The sequence below is a fragment of the Equus asinus genome, chromosome 6, assembly GCF_041296235.1.
Source record: "Equus asinus isolate D_3611 breed Donkey chromosome 6, EquAss-T2T_v2, whole genome shotgun sequence".
Lineage (NCBI taxonomy): Eukaryota > Metazoa > Chordata > Mammalia > Perissodactyla > Equidae > Equus > Equus asinus.
Window position 1 is genome coordinate 85,682,496 of NC_091795.1, and position 23,219 is coordinate 85,705,714.

The window sequence follows — 23,219 nt, forward strand, 5'->3', positions numbered from 1 at the left end:
TTGATTATTTATTTATAGAAAGTACTTTGCCCATTAATCTCGTTACTTCAGCAAACACTAGCAAGTAGTGTGCTTATCTTGGAAATCTACTGAACAGTTCCCAAAAGTAAAGCCAGATTTCTCTCTGAAATATTCATTTGCATAATCATTTGAATTATCATGTTCATTGAAGTTCATATGAAATATGTTTTAGGACGTTATTTCTGGTGTCAGTGAAGTTTTAAAATGTTTATTGGATTTAGCTCATTTTCTTTCTCTTTGCTGTAACCATGTAAGTGTTCTTGGTATGTATTTGAGGGAGAACTTCAATGACAGGAATTAAAATGATAGCAATCATAACGTTAATTTCTCAAACAGTTTATGCTGGACATTTTGTGCTATATGCTTTAAAAGTGTTATGCAAACAACATTCCTAGGAGGCTAGAATTGTTATTTCTGTTATAAATATGAAGAGACTGAAGCCAGGTTAAAGGATTTGCCCAAGTCACCCAGTTAGTAAGGTGCTCAGCTGGGGTTTAGACCCAGATGTATCTTGTCTCCAATGCCCGTGATCTGTGTACTACATCATACCGTCCCAATGAAAGGAAGACTTTGACATTTTCAAATGTTGTATATTTTGAAAAATAAAGAATTTGGTTTGCACTATTATAGGTGTTTGTTTTGGGGTATCAGAGAACAGTATGATCACTTCTGGGTGAAGTGGTGAGAGAAGATACACTAAGGGTAGAGGAGTATGTAAACTACTCAAACTTAAATATAATATTTAATAAACATTTGGATTTGGAGAATGAATTCTAGGCTGACCTGGGATGAAGATTAGGGCAGAACATGTCTTAACTGGGAGATCAGTACCACCACAGCAATAGGGAACTAAGCTTCATTGATTCAATGAAAAGCTCTTCAATAACTGTATGCCAGGCATCGGGGAACAGAGATAAGCGAGCATGAAATGTAAAGTAGGAATAAATGAGGAGTAGTGTGGTGAGATAAAAGGGGAATATTGTGGAAACTGAAAGGAAAGGGACTTTACTCCTCACCTACTGAATCATGAAAAGGCTCCTCAGAAGAGATAACACTTGTTGAAAGTCTGAAAGATGAGGAGGAGTTAGCTAGACTCGCAAGAAGAGCTGAGCACCAAAGGAAATAAAAACAGCATGTGCTGATAACATGGAAGAGCAGTCCTTCATAATGAATTCTGGGTACCTTGTGATTAAAAATATACTTTGCATTAGTACCTTGCAGGAGTCATGAAGGCAAGAAATTTGGTATTCCAATGATTCAAATTTTAGGAAGTAGTTGACTATGTTGTGATATTTTTAAATATTATACCCTGTCATTGGGGTTGTGTATATGTTCATAGGGAAAATCTATTGAAGTTTTCTATATTTATAGACTATTAGAGCAGGCAGCATCCTCAGAAAGCATCTAGTCAGTTCATATTTTCACTCAACAATAAAATTTACTGTGTTAAAGAGGACACAGAGATGAAAAGATGGACCTGGCCTTCAAGGAGCTCATGGCCTACGAGAGGAAATAAACAGACACTTATACAAGCTTGATAAAGTGCTATAATCAGAGTGGAATACTGGTTAAGTGCAAAGTGCTTCATTTTTCTTGAAGATTAGCTAAATAAAGTTTTAATTAGCTCTTGAAGAATCTAGAAAACAGTTCATTTGTGAAAGAAAGAAAGGATATTTCAGGTCAGGACTGTGCTGGTTAAAAGGCACAGTTGACAACATTGCTACTTAAGTCTTTTAATATGAGTTCTTCAGACAAACAAAAACTATCTAAAATAATGAAGCAGTGTCATGAATTTTCTTAGTTGTCTATTAATAATATAAATCAGCCTAACCAGTTGTTCTCAAAGTGTGGTCCTGGGACCAGCCGCATCTCCTCAAAGCTTACAAATGCAAATTCTCAGGCCCCAACCCAGACCTACTAAATCAGGGATTTTGGTGGTGGGGCCCAGCAATTAGTGTTTTAACAAGCTTTCCAGAGGATTCTGATGCATGCTCAAGTTTGAGAACCATTGGCCTAAGCTAACAGGAGTTCGTGGAATAGTTGAAAGTTCATGGGTTTTGAGGACAGACAGACCTGGGTTGGAATCTCACCTCTCATACTTAATAGGTATGTGACTGTCATCTACCACCTAGTGTCTGTGAGCTTTGGTATTTTCATCTATAAAATGAAGATAATAATACTTCCTTTCCAGGGTTGTGGTGAGGATTGGTTGATAAAATTTAAACAAAGTGTCTAACACTGTAGCTAGCACGTGTAGGCTTTAAATAAATGATAACTACTACTATTGTTAGTTATTTTTTAAACATATTTTTCCCAGTGAATTTATTACTTTCACTTATTGAATAAAAATGTGAAAATGTGAAAAACTCATATTTTTGCTTTTAGATCCAAATGCTCAAGAAGTTAAGGACATCTACGGACTCTGTGGTCAAGTAGAACACAAGCTAGCTTTCCTGAGAACTCATGTACCAAAGGAGATGAAACTTGTGCTCATCGGCCATTCAATAGGCTGCTATATTTCCCTTCAGATTTTGAAGCTTGCCCCTGAGCTCCCAGTAAGTATGCCTCAGGAGGTGACTCCAGGGGCTTTGTTATGCACTTGCACACATCCTCCTCGGCTTTCCTTTTCTCTTCTGTTTCTTGTATAATTGATAAACAGAACAGAGAGAGGGATCTTTGGTGGCTTTCTTTGTCCTTCCCTCCATATCCCTGTGGCCCTGTGTGAGTGTATGTTCATGCAATTTCCATAACATTTCAAAAAATAATGCTGAAGGAGGTAGGAACTTTCCAAATGAATGCCTTTTAATCTAGGGTTATTTGGAATTCTTAAGTTATGTATAAGTTGTCTTTTATAAATGAATATTTAAGAGCAGTCACCAGCCAAGACCAAGACAAGAATCTGTCTTTATTGAAAGAGTATTTTGCAAATGTTCATGCCTCCTTTCAAAGGGAAAAAATTTATCATCATCATCATTGACAGGCAAGCAGCTGTCCTTATGGAATACCAAATCTTTATTAGTCTTAAGTCTGGATCCCTATCTGTTCTATAGCTTGGAGGCTTTTTTGAGACAGTCATTCATTTGTTCATTCATAAATACTTATTGGGTGCCACTATGTTCCAGATATTAAACAAGACACTGGAAACACAACGCCCTATTTAAAGTGCCCAGAAAAGATTGTGAACTACAAGAAACTTCAAAACAAAACAGAAACTTGTACTTTCACTAACATATACCATTGAAATGACCCATTGAATGGATGGGTCATAAATTATTTCTTCAACAAAAATTATTACTTCATTCAACAAACATATATTAAACACTGCTGTGTGTCGGGCCTTGTGCTGTATTTTGAGGATGTCCCAGTGAATAAGACAGTCTTTGAGGTAAGAGAGTCTGAAGTCTAATGGAGGAGACAGACTAACCCATAGGTGTGCTAACTGCTATCTTATGTAAGCACAGGGTGTGTGGGAGCATGAAGGAGTGCTATTTAACCTGAATCTGGATGCAAGATATGGAGTGATTTCTTTGTGGAATCTCTCTGTCTTAGGATTTTGACTTTTCTCACCCCACGTGATAAAATATCTCCAGTGGAGCTTTGGAGCTTACTAGAAATTTGTTCCTTTTCCTGCCATCTTGACACACTTACTTCTTCTTTTTTTTTTTTTTTTTGAGGAAGATTAGCCCTGAGCTAACTACTGCCAGTCCTCCTCTTTTTGCTGAGGAAGCCTGGCCGTGAGCTAACATCCATGCCCATCTTCCTTCCATGTCCGCACCCGGGATCCGAACTGGCGAACCCCAGGCCGCCGAGAAGTGGAACGTGCAAACTTAACCACTTCGCCACTGGGCCAGCCCCCTGACACACTTACTTCATGCTCATAATTGCCCTTAGGAAAAGTATGACTGTAGCCTCCCTGGGTGTGGTTTTTAATACCAAATGGAGGTTGTTAATTTTCTCTTATTGGGTATGAGAAAATGTATTTTTTATTTCTAAATGTAAATTCAATAAATTCAAGATAGCACTCCATTCACTATATTATTGCTTCTACTCTGTTTCTTTCCTCCCTAGATAAGGTGTCTTGGTCAGAAAGCAGACTTCATTTCTGTTTTTAGCATTTTGCATGGCTTCTAATCCCTCTGTGTGTTCTCAATCTCCTCTCTAGCACTCTGTTATGAGGTTACCATCTCTACAGTGTTCAGCCCTGCCACTTAGTGGTTCTGTTTGCACAGTTGCTGCGAGTGCTGGCTCTAGAGCCAAGACAACTAGGTTCAAATATTTGCTGTCATATTTTGTTTGTGTGACCTTGGACAAGTTATTGAATCTCTCTGTTCCTTTGTTTCCTCATCTGTAAAATGAGGATAATAAAATGTTCTGCAATATTTTAAGGATTTAAATGTTCAAAGGAGCTTTGTGAGGCATTATATAAAGAATTAAGAATGGTACCTAAAACTTGAAAGTTCCCTACAGGTATTAGCTATACTTATGATGATGGAAATGACAGTGGAATCATTGGCTCAGTCATTAGGTTAACAACTGTATTAGTTACCTACAGCTGTGTAACAAATTGCTGCAAAACTTAACAGCATAAAATGATACACATTTATTCTCTCACTGTTTCTGTGGGTCTGGCATCTGGCCACAACTTAGCTGAGTCCTCTGCTTCAGGGTCTCTCATAAGACTGTAATCAAGGTGTCTTCCAGGACTTCAGTCTCTTCTGAAGATTTGAATTGAGAAGGATCTGCTTCCAAGCTCACTCACATGGTTCTTGGCAGGACTCAGTTCCTCAAGGGTTGTTGGACTGAGGGCCCTGGTTCATCACTGGCAGCTGAGTGGAGGCTACCCTCAATTCTTTAACACGTGGGTCTTTCTAACTTACCTCATCAGAGCAAGTGTGGGAGAAGAGCCAAAGAAAGAGTCTGCTGGCAAGATGGAAGTCACGGGCTGTAACCTAATTACAGAAATGATATCCCATTACTTTTATAGTATTCTATTGGTTAGGAGCAAATCACCAGGTCCAGCCCCCACTCAAGAGGAATGGATTACACTGGAAGATGAATATTAGAAGGTGGGATCACTAGGGGCCATGTCAGAAGCTGCCTACCCCACCACTACTACAGTTAGGATTTCACTTGTGTAATGTACAATCAAGCATGTAAATATATAGATACATATAAATTAAAATACTGAGTTTATTTCCCAGTGTAGGAAGTGACTTGGTCATGTCAAATAAATGTAGCAAACTGATATGAAGTACAATTTGTGGTTATTAGTTGTTCTAGATATTTTAAAATTTTTAAAAAACCTTTCAAAGAGAGTACGTGCATATTTGAAATAATAATAGCATTACTATTTGTGATGGTTCATCTTATGTGTCAGCTTGACGGAGCTAAGGGATACCCAGATAGCTGGTAAAACATTATTTCTGGGTGTGTCTAGAAAAATGTTTCTGGAAGAGATTAGCAGAATGAGTAAAGATCTGCCCTCACCAATACAGGCAGCATCATCCAATCAGGTAAGGGCCCAAATAGAACAAAAACTTGGAGGAAGGGCGAATTCTTTCTCTCTTTCTTCTTGACCTGACCTCCATCTTCTCCTGCCTTTGGACATTGGAGCTCTGGATTCTCAGGCCTCCAGACTTCGAGACTTACACCAGCGGCACCCGCAGTTCTCAGGCCTTCAGCCTCTGACTAGGAGTTATACCATCGGCTCCCCTGGTTCTCAGGCTTTCGAACTTGGACGGAATTACACCACTGGCTTTCCTGGTTCTCAGCCTGCAGACAGCTTATTGTGGGACTTCTCAGCCTCCATAGTCACATGAGCCAATTCCTACATTAAGTCTCTTTTTTTATATATCCATATATATGTGCTGTTGGTCCTGTTTCTCTGGACAACTCTGACGAATACACTTTTCTATAAATAGAGGGAAGAAAATACTCATTTCTGAATCCTTCACAGTTTATTAACTTAATCACAGATCTGTCCTTTTGATTTTGTTTGTTTGTTCCACATCTGTTCTGCATGTAATATACAGATTATCTTGTGAATATTTGAAAACAGTTGTTCAACACTTTTGTTTTGAACCCATCTCTCTTTTTTGGCTTGCATTCACAATGTCTGTTGGGAAAGAAGTCCAATGCATCTTAAGGTAAATGTAGCTTCTTATAGCTTCTTCAGCTTTATAACTTTCTAATTATTGGTCTACTTTCAGATGTTCTTGCCCTTGCACGAATAGGAAAAGGGAAAAGGAAGGTGAAACAGGAGCTTAACCTAGTCTGTTTGTGGAGACATAACTCATACTATGATTATAGAGTTTTCAGAGAAACATGCGAAACTGTGTTTTCTTAAAAAAGGTGTATTCTAGAAAGTAATGCATGCAATAAATTGTCCATAAAGGTCACCCAGGAAGGAGGGTGAACATCTGTATGATTTTTTTATTATTCAAAAGCTTTATCTGGTTTCAATTAACTGCATTGTTGAAGTCCTCCTACATGTCTTTAAACACCTGGCCCGGTTAATATTGGTGGTGTGACCCCTGCTGAAGTGTTGAAATTTCAGTGTCTCTAGGCTGCTCTAAGACAGCACAGTGTCTGCGTGCCTGAAGGTAGCATGACACGCTCCATTTAAGATGCATTTGACAATCAAGTAAGTTTGTGTAAGCCAGAGTGTTGCAGTCCCTAATCATTTTGCCAAAAATAAGTTAGCTGTTATGTTTTATAACATATGAAGTGCAATAATAAGAAACTTGTGTTTCCATCTCTTCTGTTATTTTTACTGGAATATTTGACTCCCATAAGATTTTGAGGACATATGTGTAGTTTAGTAGCTGGTTTATTTGGTTTTATTTTGGTTCAGTTCTTTACAATATTTTTGTAACTAATTATAGGAAACGTTGGTCTTAACATCATTTTAAGAGACTTACTGCATATTTTAAACATAGTATCTGACCTATATTTTAATATACTAAAAAAAATCGGCTCTTTTAAAAATATGGTATTGAAATTTTTTTTCTTTAAGCGAATTTGGAACCTAGCATTATAGAAATTCTTCATATATTTTGACAGTAATGTCCAGAGTAAAAAACTCAAAAAGAAGCTGAGAAAATCAATAATTGGAAGACTGTTAAATAGTAGCTATCGTGACTTATAATAATAAACACAATTTTAGATTCATAGGATCTTAGAGCTGAGGTGGGCTTTAAGAAAATCTAGTCCCATCTTTCATTTTATAGGTGGGAACTGAGAGCAAAGTGCCTTGCCAGGATTCAGCCTCTGTTCTGTGTGAAACCGGGAATGGGGTACGGTTATATTAGCTGTGGGGATAAGGAGAGTCTAAGAAGATATTTGATGGCTCATTTGATGGCTCTTTCAACCTTTGGGTGACAGCAGAGCCTACAGATAGTGTGGTATGTTCTGGAGTGTACACGCTAGCTTCATGCAACTCATTACATTGCAGCTCAAGGAATAGGAGACCCCATGAATACTGTTCAAGCAATTTGGGCTGAGGGGATGACATGGGAACAAAAAAGTAGCAGTCTTATCCTCACTATCTAGAATCTTCTTTCTCTCAACATCAATTCTCTGTACGTTAAAAATGTACCATCTGATTTTCCCAATAAATTGTTTGCATAAAGTTTAAGTTTGGAAGTTGAAAGCCTGTGATTCTTAACCAGACTCTGCACTGAGTCATGAGATGAACTTCAAGTAATTTAAATTTTATTTCCCTCTAAGAATTTATATAGTATTTAATGATAACACTTCCTCCCCTTCCAGGGGTATCAGGTCTTTCAAAACTTAATTTTTATATTATTTGGCTTTCTTTGAGGAAAATGCACAATAACATAGAGCATCCTTTGCCTGTGTGGTTGGCAAAAATATCTTCTCTCTAAATGAAATTTCCAGATTAAACTCACTCCTTTAAGCACCAGACTGTTTTATCCAATTGGATAAAAATTTGTCTAAAATATATTATTTATTTATCTGCCTTCTTCAAGAATTAATATTGATTATGGAGGAATTAGTGACTCAAGGACATCATTTTGATAGTGTTATTCTACTACCATCAAAGGGATTTTGCCTTTGTCCTGAAATTTCTTAGATGACAGTGCTTTTTTAAAAAAATTCTCTTGTCAATTTATTTTATAGTTTTTCTATCTCCTCATTCAGTGTTAGGTGCCTCTTCTTTTCCCTACTTAAAATTTGTTGTTACTAATTTCCTGTGAGTAGAGAAAACACATAACCATATTAGAATTTTGTCTCAAGTAAGAATGAACAGGTCTTAAATGAAGATAGATAAGTAAAACTGACAAAATTAAGGACATGGATTTGTTATTGCTCAGAGCCTTTTTTCTTTTGTTTCTTTTGGGATCTCCAGTGGTGTTTCAGATACTCAAAATTTGAGAGACTCAAAACACACTGCAAGTACAGCCGAGAATCTTGAAAAATCTTACTGAAAGAGAATAGCGTGTTAGATCATGATGTTGATTCAGGAGTACATCTCATCTACATTAGGGAAAAAAATAAATTCAAATATTCTGCAAACAATGAGATTATTGAGACAGTTTGTGGTGCACTTAACATTATTCTGATGAACCTTCATGTCTGTAGTCAAAGTTAGACATTTTTATGAGAAACATTCATATAACATCACTAAGTTGTGTGCAACATTCCAGGTAATCTAGAGGGAGGAGGAATAATAGGCGATAATTCATCTGTCAGAGTAACTGTGGTCAGAGTCCTGTCCCTAGATCAAGTGATAAGAAGGCAGAATCAGGCAGGACCGTAAGGCTCTGAATGTTTTGAAGAGAGAGGTGGCTTCTAATTGGGAGGATGGGGAAAACCTTCATGGAAGAGCTGGCATTTGAAGAGGGAAAGGAAGAGTCAGTATTTAGAATGGTTTAGAAGTAGAGAATTTGATGTTTTGGTGGTGGGGGCTTGCCATGAATTCTAAGCAGTGGGAATAGTATGAAAAACAAGAGAAATGGTTTTTATCACTGGGCACATGAAGAGAGCAGTGGGTAGTCTGATTGTGTGCAGCATAGTGTGCATAAAGGGAGCAGTGGGATATGAGAACCTAGGCTGATGGAAGAGGAGGGACAAGAAAGTTTGAACTAGAGGGTTTGGACTCTATTTTCTGAACAGCGAGGAGCCACTGAAGGATCTGTGACGATAATAATCATGCAACAGGTAAATGAATCTCTCAATGAAAAAGAGAATGAAATGGGGAGAATGTGTAGAATAAAAAGCAAACAACCAAGAAATAAGCAAGTCTACTAGTCCAGATGAGAAATAATGAAGACAGTATATGGGATTTGCCCAGGAATGTTGTTAAGGGAGAAAAGAAACAGGTCATGGATGTACATTAGGGGAATGACTTCATTTGTTGAAACAGGTAATGAAGAGGAGGAAGAGACAAAGGTATAATAATTTTCCAGACTATTGGCTGCAGTCCATTAGTGAATCCTGAAATCGCCTCAGTGGGTTGCAACCAGGGGCTCGCTCAAGATGAGGTAGACTATGCTACAGTAACACAGCATCAGTGGCATTTGACAACAAAGATTTGTTTATTGCTCATGATGCAAGTCTTTTGAGGGTAGGCTGCCCCCGTGTAGTTCTCTTCATGCACTCTTAACTCCAGAGTCTAGATTGATGGGGTAGGTTCTATCTGGAATATTCCAGTCTCGTGGCAGAGGATAGAAAGGAAGTAGTGGACCACACAGTGCATTTTAAAACCTTAGCCTGGAAGTGATGTTTGTCACTCCTCACACTGCATTGGACAGAGCAAGTCACATGACCAAGTCTGCCATCAGTGAGGCTGTGAAATATAATCCTCTTCAGAGAAGGGAACCTACGTTTGTGAACAATAACAAACATTTATAAAAAACTATATACTAAAATAGAGTAAAATGGAATAGAAAATATTAGAATGTATTGTATTGTAATAAAGATATGTATTGTGAAACTTTTGTTTAGCTTTTTATGAGTGTGCACTGATATCCTAGATTACAGTGTAGAATGCATTTCTTACTGTGGGTCAAGGTAAAAATAAAATTGAAAGCCATTAACCTACACTAGAGTATACTACAGAAGCTAAGACAAAAGAAAGGAGAATGTCAAGAAAGACATAAATGGTATATTAAAGATGGTCACAGATTCTTTGCCATTCCTCTCTCAAGAAGTGAAGTCTCTTACCCTTCCTCTTTGAATGTGGGCTGAGCATGTGACTTGGTTTCACCAGTAAGAATACAGTGGAAGTAATGTTCTGGTACTTCCAAGCCCAGGCTTTACAGGGCACTGGGAGCTTCCACTTCCTCCCTCTTGGAAGCTAGCTGCCGTACTAGAAGTCCAACTACCTGAGACCACCATGCTGTGAGAAAGCCCAAGCTGGCCATATAGGATGACTCATGAGGCACCAGATGCAGCCAAGTGAGTGACCCCAGCCAATGACATATAAGCACAAGTCCAGCTAAGCCTGTTTGAATTCCTGACCCCACAGAATCAGAAAGAAAATCATTGTGGTTTTAAACCATAAGTTTGGGAATGGTATGTTATGTAGCAGTAGGTAACTGAAACAAGGTAATAGAGTTGAGTGTAACAAAGGTTGAAGAGAAGGAGATCTTAAAGCTTCTGCTATTAGTAACTGGAAGGTCATTGATGACCTCAAAGAGAACATTTTAGTGAAATAATGGCAGAAGGAATTTGATGATAACTTGAGGAAGAAGCTGGTCAAAAGAACATGTTTTTCCTGTATGTGGGAGAGAATTTAACATATGCCGAGGGGAATAGCCTGTGCAGAGAGAGGTGTTGAAAGAGAGAGAAGAACATTTCTTGGAGCAGATTTTCTTCTATTTGTCTTTTAAGCCTGTACACTTGAAAACTAGGGACATTGAATTTTTCTTAATCTTTGACTGTGTCCTTGTAAAAGTGTTTCTGTGACTTCTACCTGGTTCTTCATTTGTGTCTAGAAACCTGAACCAGTTTTTAAAATTGATGCATTGTCATTACTAACAGTTATACCCAACATTTATTTGAGATTTATAAAACATGTTCACATATAACATGGTCATTTAACTTCCTAATTTTTCCCATTTTACAGATAAGGAGACTGAAGTTCTAAGGAGTTATGTATCTAACCTATATGTCAGTTAGCTAGTCAGTAGCAGAACCAGGACTCTGTAGTCTGTTTTCTAATTTTTTCTACCTTTCCCATTATCTGCTTTCCAGGTGAAGTAGTTAGGAAGGTTATGATTACAGACAGTTAGAGTAAGATACCAAAACCTATTTGACTGAAATGTAAAATTTATACTGTTGTTTCTATAATACCTGAGTTCTTCAAATATACTTGAGAGTTTTGGTGGGAAGCAGGTGAATGCTTTGGGTGCAGGGAAGTTCGGAGAGAACTGGGAGAAATGAGAACATGTGTGAGTGTTCTGGAGCAGAGAGCATAAAGGGAGTTGGTGTTGAGGCATGGGCCCAGAGCAGAAACTGAACTCAGAAGACGGTGACTCAAATCCTAGAATTGAGCTGGGGGCAGAATGAGAGATTAGAATGTGAAGGGAACTGGAGGATTCTGCAAACACTGTGCACAGTAGGTCCACAGTTGTATCCATGTGACCCATTAGTGAACTCCGGTGTGTGAAAACCACAGAGGTTAGGCAATCAACAACTGACTACTCTGGTTTGTGAAAGACTCTCCATTTCAGAAAACAGTAAATCCCCTGCTCTGAAGAAAGTTTGTATTGATAAAATACTGTTTTTCCAATTACTTATGCATTTATTTAAATATATATTTATCTGTTTATGTTTGTGCACACATTATCTTTTCGGAATTACCTAGGAGACTACCTTGCTGAAGACTAGACCCATGGAAAGTTTCAACTTTTCAACTTCAGCCATTTTGTAGATATCTGCATATTTAAAAAAAAAAAATCCTAAAATTGCTTTCAAAGTGGAAAAATTGTGTGGGCTTTTTTCATCTTTTCATAACTCAAAAACTATTTAATATATTTTTCTCAAACTTTGCAAAAAAAAATCACCTTTGGGCTGAAACCAAGCATGGAAAATTTCACCACAAAGGGCTAATTTTTTGGAAAGCTGCAAGAAAGTGAAAACAAGGGTTTATAATAGAACATTCTTCATGCATATTAATACTTAGTACTTTGTCTAATGCATTTCATCTGAGAATTTCTGAACTCTTTCTGGATTTAAATATTAAGCCATTTTATTTGTATGTCTGTACTATACTGTCAGACATGGAAAATTCCCCCTATCCTTTCAAAGATCCAGTATATTGGGAGTTAATTAGTGAGATGCGTTTAAAGGGACAGGTAGGGCAAATAAAGTGAAGTGGGTACCAGCCAGAGAAAACCTTACACTTACTGCCTAAACCCATTTTATCACCACCTCTTCCTGGCCCAAGAGTTGCTGTGAGTAGAATGGATGACACAAGACACTCATTCAAATACCTAAGCCAGTAGTTCTCAAAGCAGCATCAACATCACCTGGGATCTTGTTGGAAATGCCAATTATTTGGCCCCACCCAGATCTGCTAAATCCAAAACTTTAGGGCTGAGACCCACTCATTCAGTGCTTTTGCAAGTGCTGCTGGTGATTCCAGTTTGAGAACCACCAACTTAAGCTTTCTAAAGGCTTGGAACATGGAATGTATTGAGATGCTATAGACAGGTAAATCTGTCCCTGGTCTTTCTGTAACATGTCATCTCTGTCTTTTTATATCATGCTTTGGAAGCAGGAGGACTACTAATCAGGTTCCCTAAAAGAAAGATCTTCTTTTCTGTGTTTCATGTTGTCTTGTTCTTTCCACCTATGACTTTATCCACAAGCACAGTGACCCCTCCTGCCTTTAGTAAAGGTGCTGATATCCAGCTTGTTCGGGGAAACAGCACTACCTGATGTGTTTTCCCGCTTCCTTGAGTTATCTGGGTCAAACCTGGGATGGGACTGTATATTTCTTTTTCATTTCTTTGAAGTCTTAGTTCCAAGATTTAAGGGGCAAAGTAGCAGAGGTCTGTCAGTGGAAGCTGATTTAAGCCCTGCTCTTTTGTGTGAAGTTCTCAATCTTATGTTTTGCAGCAGCCCTCTGCATTCCAGCAAACTCCAATGTCTATATTACTGTCTTTAGGTGCTAAAGTAGTTGTGTATGTGGCATTGTAACAGATTTTGAGAATATTCTCCTGGTGACAGAAGTCACCAGTCAGTTGTGTGTGGGCCTTTAGCTAATCATGGTGCCCAGCTTGTGAGGATGGAGACTTAGGGGTAGCCGGGGGCGGAGCCTAAAGCAGTTGGGGTGTATTCAGGTGCAGCCCATCTCAGTGAAGCATGAACGCAGCTATCTAAACTAATACAGGTGGAGAGGAAAAAGAGACACCTTTTTAACTGTTCATTTAAAATTTGTATTATGGAAAATTTCAAATGGAAAAGTAAAAATAATTGCATAATGAATTATCCAGTTTAATATAGCTACTAATATTTTGTTATCTTTACCTCATTTTTTTCTTAACTACTTTCAGGTAAATTGTAGCCCTCATGATATTTCACCCTTAAATACTTCACTGTGCGTCTTTTAAAAAGGACCTTTTCTTGTATAACTGCCATGTCGTTATCGCACCTAACAATGTTAATAGTAGTTCTTTGATATCATCTAATATAGTCCATAGCAGATTTTCTTTATCCCCAAAATGTCTTTACAGTTGGTTTGCAAGATCTTACTTTAAATTAAAGGTTTTCCTTTCTAATTATAATAGTGTATATTTGTAAAAATCAGAAAGGTAGGGAAAAAAAGTTAAAAAAGTAACTTTGAAGATTGTGCCTTTGAAGATTGCTATAGTATCCAGAAAGACATATTAAATGTGCCACAAATTGCTTTTAATGTGCAGCAAGTAGCTTCTTACAACAGAATGTGAAATTGTTTGAAGAAAGATATGGATAGATCTGATTATAATTTGTTATAGAGAAACTTGGTGTAAGAGTTTATGATATTATATAGGTGATTTTAAAATGAATTAACTAGTCCCTTGAGTTTCCATCCTTAGATCAGAGGGGATAACACAGCACGCCTTCGCAATTTTGTTTTTATTTAATAGAAAAAAATGAAAATTTGAGCTGTTTTTTCACTTTTATTTATTACAATGTAAAAATTTATTTCAGGGGCTGGCCCGGTGGTGCAGCGGTTAAGTTCGCACATTCCGCTTCTCCGTGGCCCGGGGTTCGCCAGTTTGGATCCCTGGTGCGGACATGGCACCGTTGGCAAGCCATGCTGTGGTAGGCGTCCCACATATAAAGTAGAGGAAGATGGGCACGGATGTTAGCTCAGGGCCAGGCTTCCTCGGCAAAAAAGAGGAGGACTGGCAGTACTTAGCTCAGGGCTAATCTTCCTCAAAAAAAAAAAAAATTTTATTTCAAATACCTAATTCTGTTGTAGATATTTTGAGCAATTAAAGATTAAATTATTATTAACTATTTTACTATAATTATGAATTATATTACTATAATTATAATTTATGGCTCTTATTTAATTCTTTCAACAACTCTTTGAGGAGGCTATTAATATTTTCATTTTATGCATGAGGAAACTGAGACTTAGCAAGGACAAGAGTAACTTTCTCAGGGTTAGACAGCTAGTAAGGGACTGTGCTAGGATTTGAAACCACATAAGTTTGACCCCAAAGTCCATATTCTTGCCCTTAGGCTAAAAGGTTAACTTATGAGTACAAAGAATTTGTAGAAATCGGTAAAAAGAACAGCAACTTCTCAGAAAAGTGCAAAGGGCCTGAACAGATAATTCACTGAAGAAGAGCTAGCTAATAAAATCTGTCAAAAAATGTGTACCTAGCACAATGTGCAACATGGTGCTTAACAAATTAGTATATGGTGGTACTGAATAATGTCTGTTTATTCAGTATAGTAGTACTTAATGATGTTTGGTGAGTGTACCTTAACAGTTACAAGATGAGCTGCTACTATTGCAGTATTTAAAAGAAAAGGTTCAGTGTTGTGTGTGTATATTTCTGTACACATTTTTAGAGAGTCTGAACAGGTAAAGGCTAGGTGGCTTATAGTGGTGATCTCCACCGGTTAGAGGTAAGGGTCTCTTGGAGGTGGAGACTCTGCATTGTTTCTGTTTTTTTACCATGATCAGGTGTTATCAGAAAAAGTTAATTTCTGTACAACGTGTCCATACTGTCTGATGGTACTAATTCTTTCCTTTGGAATCTATATTAAGAAAATGTCAAAGAGAAAAGACCTGTGCAAAAACATTATTTGTTGTAACAAAAAATTGGAAACATCCTAATGTCCAACTCCAAAAGAAAGGTTAAGTAGAGTATGGAATATGCAAAAGACATTGTAATACATAAAAGTTAATTATAGAATATTAAGAAGGATGTTAAAATATGTAGAGAATATAAGAGTACAACTATATCAAAAGAAAACATTCATTAAAAAGCTTGAAAGCTTAAAAATCAAATTACCAAAATGAATATAGTGGTTGCGTTTGAGTGGTGAGTTTTGGGGTGATTTACTTTTCTATCTATTTCTTGTTTTCAAAATTTCCTTTAATGGCATATATTTCTTCACTATTATAATCATTTAATGATTTGCATTTTCTGTCTTTTTTTAAAAAGCAATTTGGTTGTATGACTTCGTAACAGAAAGTTGGTTCAGGAGAGAGAACGTTTTTAGTAATTTGTTACACAGCAATAGGTAAGAAATACAAGGGGAAAGTAAAAGCGTAATGTCATCTTCATGGTTTCTCTGCAGGTAAACCCAGCCCTGAGACCAGCAGTGGCACTAAGTCGGTAGCAGCCTCTTTGGCAGTAGCAGCCATCCTAGCCTCTTTCCTTTTCTTACCTACTCTTCCTACTCTACTCAATTAGCTAGGCTTTTGGCCTTCCTTGCGATTTTTTATTAACCCTGCCCCCTGCAAATTAATTGGGGTTGTTGATAGGTATGCCTTTTAATGGCCTGCCTCATGGTTGCTATTCAAATGTGAAAACAAAATCACAAATTGGGATTAGCATCATCATTCATCCCACCGCTAAGGTGCAAGAGACCTTTTTCAAAAAAATACGGGCATATTCAAATATCGTTGAACCACGAGGTTCATAGTGACTAGGACTTTAAGAGGCTCTGGGGTATGAGTGAGTGGCCCATGCTAAGGCAGAGGTGTTGTCTGTATGAATGTCCGTGCAATTGGATGGGTACAGGTCTGAAAAATATAGCTTGTACCTTGCTACATTTAGACCTTGTTATGCCAGTGACCTGAGTGTTCCCAGAGGAACAAATCCATAGAACCTCAGGGGATGGAGCATAGCAGTCCGAGAAAGAATAACATGGAAGAGAGTGGAAACAGATGAACAAAATTCTGTGAAATTTTTTTTGTGGCTATTATTTATTCCAGCCAGAAGATTCTTTTTAGGTCTATCTGTTTGCAGAGAGAAGAAATATGAATGTGATCTTTAAGGAAGGAAAAGGCTCTCTAATATGGTCACCCAGTGTGCATGAGACTGCTTTACCCTCCCTTCTTGCCCATATGGAAAATCTGTGAGCAATATGAAACATAGGCCACAAAAAATTCTCTGAAGTGGAAAAAGCCTAGGAGGCACTAAATGAAAGATATTTCACGAAAGTAAAATGTGGTTGTTTGGGATCTCTCATTCCAAGCCAGTTCAGGCTAATTGTATTTGGTTGGGAAGAAGCCAGATTGTCAGGTATCAGGGAGGTATATTGATGAGTGGATAAAGACTGAAGCCAGCATCATTTCTGGCACCCTGTCCCTAGGAAACCAGGCAGTAAATCATTTCCCAGTAGCAGCTGTACAGAGACCAGAGGGAGCACACCTGAATGAAGTCTGTAGACAGTCCAGAAAACTTCATTTCAACAAATTATTTTATCTCCTCATCGGTCTAGTGTGGGAGCTTCTGTAATCAGCCAAGTTGAGTCGTAGAGATTCAACCTTTTCCTCTTTCATAAGCTACTACCCTCGGGAAAGTGCTGAGGAGCTTCTTGTGCCCTATTACAGAGAAGAAAAGGTCTGAGGGCTTCAGGAATATTATGTGAATGTGATTGACACTGATTCAGAAGAGATTTCATAAAAACTGAAGGACAGATTCTGCTTATCTGGGTGCCAGGGGAGCTCTCCCAGGGTCATCCGAGGGAGATGGCCTCAACTTGTCTCCCTCAGTCATGGTCCCTGCACCTGCACCTGCCCTGTGCATACCTCGTGCTCCTTTCTGACTCTTAGTATTTCTTTTTTTTTTTTTTTTTTTGCTGAGAAAGGTTCACCCTGAGCTAACAGCTAACGTCTGTTGCCAATCTTCCTCTTTTTTTGGCCAGGGGGAGGCAGATTCACCCTGAGCTAACATCCGTTGCCAGTCCCCAACTTTTTTTTTTTTTTTTTTTTTGCTTGAGGAAAATTAGCCCTGAGCTAAAGTCTGTGCCAGTCTTCCTCTACTTCTTATGTGGGATGCCTCCACAGCATGGCTGATGAGTGGAGCAGGTCTGAGCCCTGGATCCGAACCCAGGCCCCTGAAGCAGAGTGCACAGAACTTCAACCACTTGGCCACAGGGCTGGCCCCAACCAATCCTCCTCTTTTTGTATGTGAGCTGCCACGACAGCATGGCCACTGACAGACCAGTGGTGTAGGTCCACGCCCAGGAACCAAACTCAGACTGCCAAATGGAGTGCACTGAACTTATCCACTAGGCCACCAGAGCTGGCCCTGACTGTTAGTATTTCTTTTTGTCTACTTCCTTTCTGCTTTTTCCTACCATCACCTAACAGATGCCTTCTGTCCATCTTTAAAACCATCTCAAATGCAAACTCCTATGTGAACTCTTTCCTGATTCTTCCCAGTCATTTTTACTGTCCTTCCTTCATAATACTTTTCTCATAATTCTTATATATTTCCACCTGGGATTATAGGCATTGCCTATTTATTTGGTGCTATTAGATTTTTTTAGCTATTATTTTTTTTAATTGAGGTATAATTTACATACAGTAACTCTTTTTCTCTCTCTGCTTCAGCCTAGATATTTTCTCCTGACCTCTTTTCCAGTTCACTAATCCTCACTTCAGCTATTTATAAACTCATTTGAAACCCATCTATTGCATTCTCAATTTCAGTTTCCATTTTATTATTTTTGTAGTTACCAATTCCCAAAACTCTCCATCTTGTCATTTAATTTCTTGATCATATTAATCACAGTTATTTTAAAGACTTTATTCTCCTTCGTACTATCAACATTTTTTTTAAAGTACAATTATTTATTCTTAAAAAGTAAAAATTCAGAGATGACATTTGAAATTAAAATAAATAATGATTATAATGGATAGTTCTAATATCTAAGTCGCATGCAGTTGCATTTCTTTTCTGCTTTTTCCTTATTTGTTTTTGGTCATATTGCCTTGTCCCTCAGTATTCTTGTGTATTAGAGTTCTCTAGAGAAACAGAGCCAATAGGATGTGTGGGTGTACAGAAATTCACTTTAAGGATTTGGCTCTCACCATTATGGAAGCTGACAAGTCCCAATGTCTGTGGTTGGCAGGCTAGAAACCCAAGAGAGCCGATGCTATAAGTTCTAGTCTGAAAGCAGGCAGGCTCAAGACTCAGGAAGAGTTGAGGTTTCAGTTCGAGTCCAAAGGCAGAAAACACCAATGTCCCAGCTCACAGGCAGTCCGCAGAAGGAATTCTCTCTTATTCAGCCTTTCTGTTCTATTCAGACCTTCAACTGATTGAATGAGGCCCACTAATATTAGGGAGAACCATCTGTTTTAGTTGGTCAGCCAATTCTAATGTTAATCTCATCCAAAATACCCTTCTAGACACACTCCGAATAAGGTTTGACCAAATATCTGAGCTCCCCATGGCTCAGTCAAATTGACACATAAAACTAACCATCACAGCTTGGTAAGAATTTTTTTGATTGAATACCTGACATTATATATGAAAAGTTGTTAAGACAGCATGAGGCTCTGTCTTCCCCCAGGGAGAATTTACTTTTGCTTTTGACCAGTAGTTAGTAAGCACCGATCACTTTAATGCCATCAGGAATTGGGCTGAATCAGAGCTGCCTTTGTGAGGTCTGGTCTATTCCCAGTTCATCACTACTTCTAGGAGGTAGCCCTCTAGTCGTTCCCACTGAGGGCCTAGAGAACCTTCTCTGTAATGGGCACCAAAGGCCCAAGTTTTGACCCTTGAGCCCCATAAGATTTCCAGAAACTCTGTTCATCTTCTTGGCCTCTTAGGTACTGCTCATGAACCAGAAAGTAACTAAGAAGAGCTATTTCAGCACACCTCTCTCTGTTTCCTTTTTCTCCAGGATTTTTGCCTTTCAAATCCCCTCTGCCTTTGAAGCTTTCAAGGGCACTTTTAAAAAATATTTTCCAGTTTTTCTAATTGTTCCTGGCAGGAAGATTGCCCTGCAGTCAGCTAGTCTGCCATCCCCTCTCCCCATCTCACCGTCACCAGCTGTTGCCTAACTTCAGGTTCTTCCAGCTTTGCTATGGAGAAGTAGACTATTTTGAGTTTTTGATTCTTTGTGTGACCTGTCTTTTTCTCTAAACCATTTTAGAATCTTTACTTTATCCCCATTATTATATTTTATACTGATATTCTTTGGGACTGTTTATCCTTTTTAATCTGGAAACTGGCATCTTTGGGTACTGAAAACTTCTTTTATATTTTTTTTCTCCTTGTTTTCTCATTATTCACACGTTAAATCTCCAAAAATGATTTTCTTGATTTATTTTGCTTTCCATTGTCCATCTCTTTTGTTTTTTAGTTCTATACAATAAGAAATATGGGATATTTTCCTGACTTTATCTTCTAATTCATCCAATGAAAACTTCGGATTTCAACCTTTATGCATAATTTCTAAGAGATATTTCTTGTTCTTTTTTCCCTTTTGGTAGTAGCCTTTTTGTGTCATGGATCTCTCTCTCTCTCTGAGGAAAGCATATTTTGGAGTTTTATTCTCTTGCGTTGTCTCCGTTCATTCTGAATTCCTTCTTTCATGTTTTGTTTATGTCAATCTGTCTGCTGTAATGGAAGCTTTCCTCAAATGTCCAACATTCCTTGGTTATCTATTCATATTTAAGCATGAAGCACTGCTATCCTAGGAGGTTTGTGTGGAGGTGGACCCTGTCAGCTGGTCAGCTTCACTGCAGGTGGTTGGACATGTGTCCTGACTTTTTTGTGTGTTTGGTATTTCCCAGTGTCACTATCTGTATGTTTTTTCTGTAGAGCCATTAAGTTTCTCCAGAAGAAAAGCTTCAAAACTGCTCCCTGAGGGCAACATCACTGGGACAAAACAGCACAGGAGGCTGGTGTTTGCGTGCGAGAGTGTCAGCTTCTAGTGTTAGGCTCCCACTTAATCCCCCTTTTCATGATGGCCTTTCCCCGCCTTTCTCCAGGCCTGGTGTACCCAGGTCAGAAAGCTCTCTCCTTCAATTTTTATACAGAAGAAACCTCCAGTCCTGAGCTGGGGTTGGGGAGGAGGAGTTGCTTGGAGGTATTAGATGAGTCAGTCGTCCCGGGGACTCCCTGCCCCTCAGCCAAACTTGCATTCTTTCAGTCTGCCATGTGCCGTGCGCTGTCACTGAGCCCCTGTTCCAGACTTGAAGGTACCCATGAACAAAGCAGATAAGAAGCTCTGCCCTCTCGGGGTTCATAGTCCACTAAGGGGAGGTGGTAAGAAATGTGAAAATATGCGTAAATGAATGTGTTCCAGGGTGATACTACCTTGATAAGAAGAGTGAAGCGAGGTAAAAGGGACTGGAAGTGCCGTGGCTGGGGGATAGAGGGCAGTGGTGGACTGCACTTTATTTTTTAACATTTCATTTGGAAATAATTTCAAACTTACGGAAGAATTGCAAGAATAAGAATAATACATAGAACGCCATAGTCACTTTACTCAGATTTACTATTGTTAACAATAATTAAAAAATAACTATTTTACCTCATTTGCTTTATTATTTGCTCTCCCTCTCCCCTCCGTCTGTCTCTGTCTCTCATATATATATATGAGAGGGGGTTAAGGAGGGCAAATGTGTGTGTGTGTATAAATAATATTTCTTTCTGAACCATTTGAGAGTAAGTTGAATATACCGTGGTCCTTTACCCCTAAAGGTCTTTTGAGGTGACTGAGTGTTTTAGTTGCTGGCTACAGTTTGAACTGGTAAGAGAGTATATGATTCCCATTTCCTTCACAGAGCATTTTCAGAGACCGTGGGGCATTTTTAATTGATAAGTTGTTGACTTATCATATTTGTATGTCAAGTACTCTTAAGAGTTGGCAGGGAAGTTTACAGGCTATCAGGCGTATAGTCCAGTCCTATTAGGGAAGGTAGGGGCCTTCCCCAGAGGTGCTTGTCCCTTTCTGAGCTCCCTAGAAGGTGAGTCTTCAGAAGTTCAGTGAGGCAGTGGTAGGACTCAGGACCTAACTCGAGTTTCTGCTGAGCCTAGGAGATATCATGGCACCACCAGGAGGGATGCTGCCCTCAGAAAGCTGGTGTGTCAGGGTGTCAGTGGGAGGAGGAACACCCCCTTCAGAGACCTGTGAAACAGAAGAGATGTTTAAAATTCATCTTTATTTCTTCCTGAACTGAAAGGAGGACAGATCCTTACCTGTTTCATTATCAAAGTTGGTACTGGGGTTTATGCACTTCCTTCGGTAACTTGGGCCTAACCATCTGCCGTGAATTAGCTGCTTGTTTTCCCAAGTTTTAATCTCAATCTCATGGGGTCTTAGCTGCCCCCCAACTGCTGGATTTGCTTTTTTCCAGATAAAATGGAACAGGAAAGCCATACTTTGCCCCTTCCTTTTGACTTCTGGCAAGTTGGGAGTGTTTACTGGGACAGCTGCAGTGGCAGAAATCCCCTATTGTCTGGTACATGCACCCAGCATGTGTCTCTGGCCACAGGCCTTTCCATGGTATCACTCCCCCCTTAATCTGACAACCTGTGACGGATACCTTTGCCTCATCTTCGTACAGGTATTAAAATTGTGTTTTAGTATGTGGAACTGAAGTGTACGTGTTTCACCATGTCTTTCAGCAAAGTTAAATGAGGAAGAATCTTTTTTAGTATTTTCCCCAAATAACCTTGAGCTCTGTCATCAGCACTTTGCTCACATAGGTACTCAGTGAATATATGTCAAACAGTTTCTCTTTCTGAGGCCTTTTTCAAAGGTTCCTAGGCCAGGATGAAGAAGAAGTTTTTCGTGCCCATTTTGTGTTTCTGTTGTACTCCTTATTTCTTTCCCTTTGCGTGGTACCCATCATGCATTATTATAAATGTCTCTCCCACTAGACTTTAAGTTCTCTAAAAGCAGAGACTGTCTTGTTCACCATTTTGCCTCTAGCACTCACCACAGTATCTGGTGTATTGTAGGTGCCAGTACATCTTTAGTGAATGAACAAATGAATAAGTTGAAAAACAACCAATTGACATAATGAATGTCTTCCCTCTCAGTCATTCTTGGCTTAAGCTTTTAAAGACTGGAGTTTCTAACTTAGAAAAGTCCCAACCCTATTGTCGAACAGTTGGGGTTTTTTGCTTCCTGACCCCCATAGAGTACTCCAGCTCCAGGTTTAAGGAATTGCCAGTCAGCAAAGCTATCCTTTCAGGTTCTTTGTAGCTTTGTCATTGGAAACCGAGAGAAAGCTGATATTGCCAAAGGCCATAGTAGTCATGTGAGAGCTTTGTAGCTTATAGACATGAGGATGGGTTTGCTGCTGTCACCATCACTGAATTTTGAGGCTGCCTGGAGAACCCTGTTCGATTCAGAATAACAGGCGCTCCAGAAGAGATCATTATAGTGCAGAGCAGCTTGTGAAGAATAATCTGCAGTGAGCCTGTGAGCAGCATTATTTTCCCTTTGAGTTCTTAGTGATTCGGAATCTGAAAGACTCAAAAGAAAGTACAATCTCAGAGATTTTAACCTGAGGAGAAGAGCATTTTGCATTCAAACTAACATAAATGTGAAGTGTATAAAATAACAAAAATTTGAGAAGAATGGGCTATGGGAAGATTTTGAAGCTATGTTTCAAATGTTTAAGTGTAGTCATAAGTTATATAAATATCTCTGAAAATATGCAAGCATTCCTTATAATTACCAACCCTCACATGTAGAATAAATACATGAAATGGCTTTTTTTTTTACATTCAGGTGATTAAAGTATA

At 38.7% G+C, this 23,219-nt stretch overlaps 1 protein-coding gene across 8 annotated transcripts in view; it reads left to right on the top strand.

Moving 5' to 3' along the window:
• LDAH (lipid droplet associated hydrolase) overlaps nt 1-23,219 on the top strand; it is a 98,844-nt gene that overhangs the window by 30,316 nt on the left and 45,309 nt on the right. For 7 of the 8 annotated variants that reach the window (XR_006528866.2, XM_044772002.2, XM_070512539.1 and 4 more), the window contains exon 4: nt 2,407-2,576. Coding sequence is in view for 7 of the 8 variants with exons in the window: in XM_044772002.2 (XP_044627937.2) it covers nt 2,407-2,576 (170 nt within the window). In the remaining variant the exon portion in view is untranslated. Of the gene's footprint in view, nt 1-2,406; nt 2,577-3,143; nt 4,047-23,219 lie in introns of those variants that run through there. The other variant, XM_044772005.2, reaches the window with a different exon arrangement.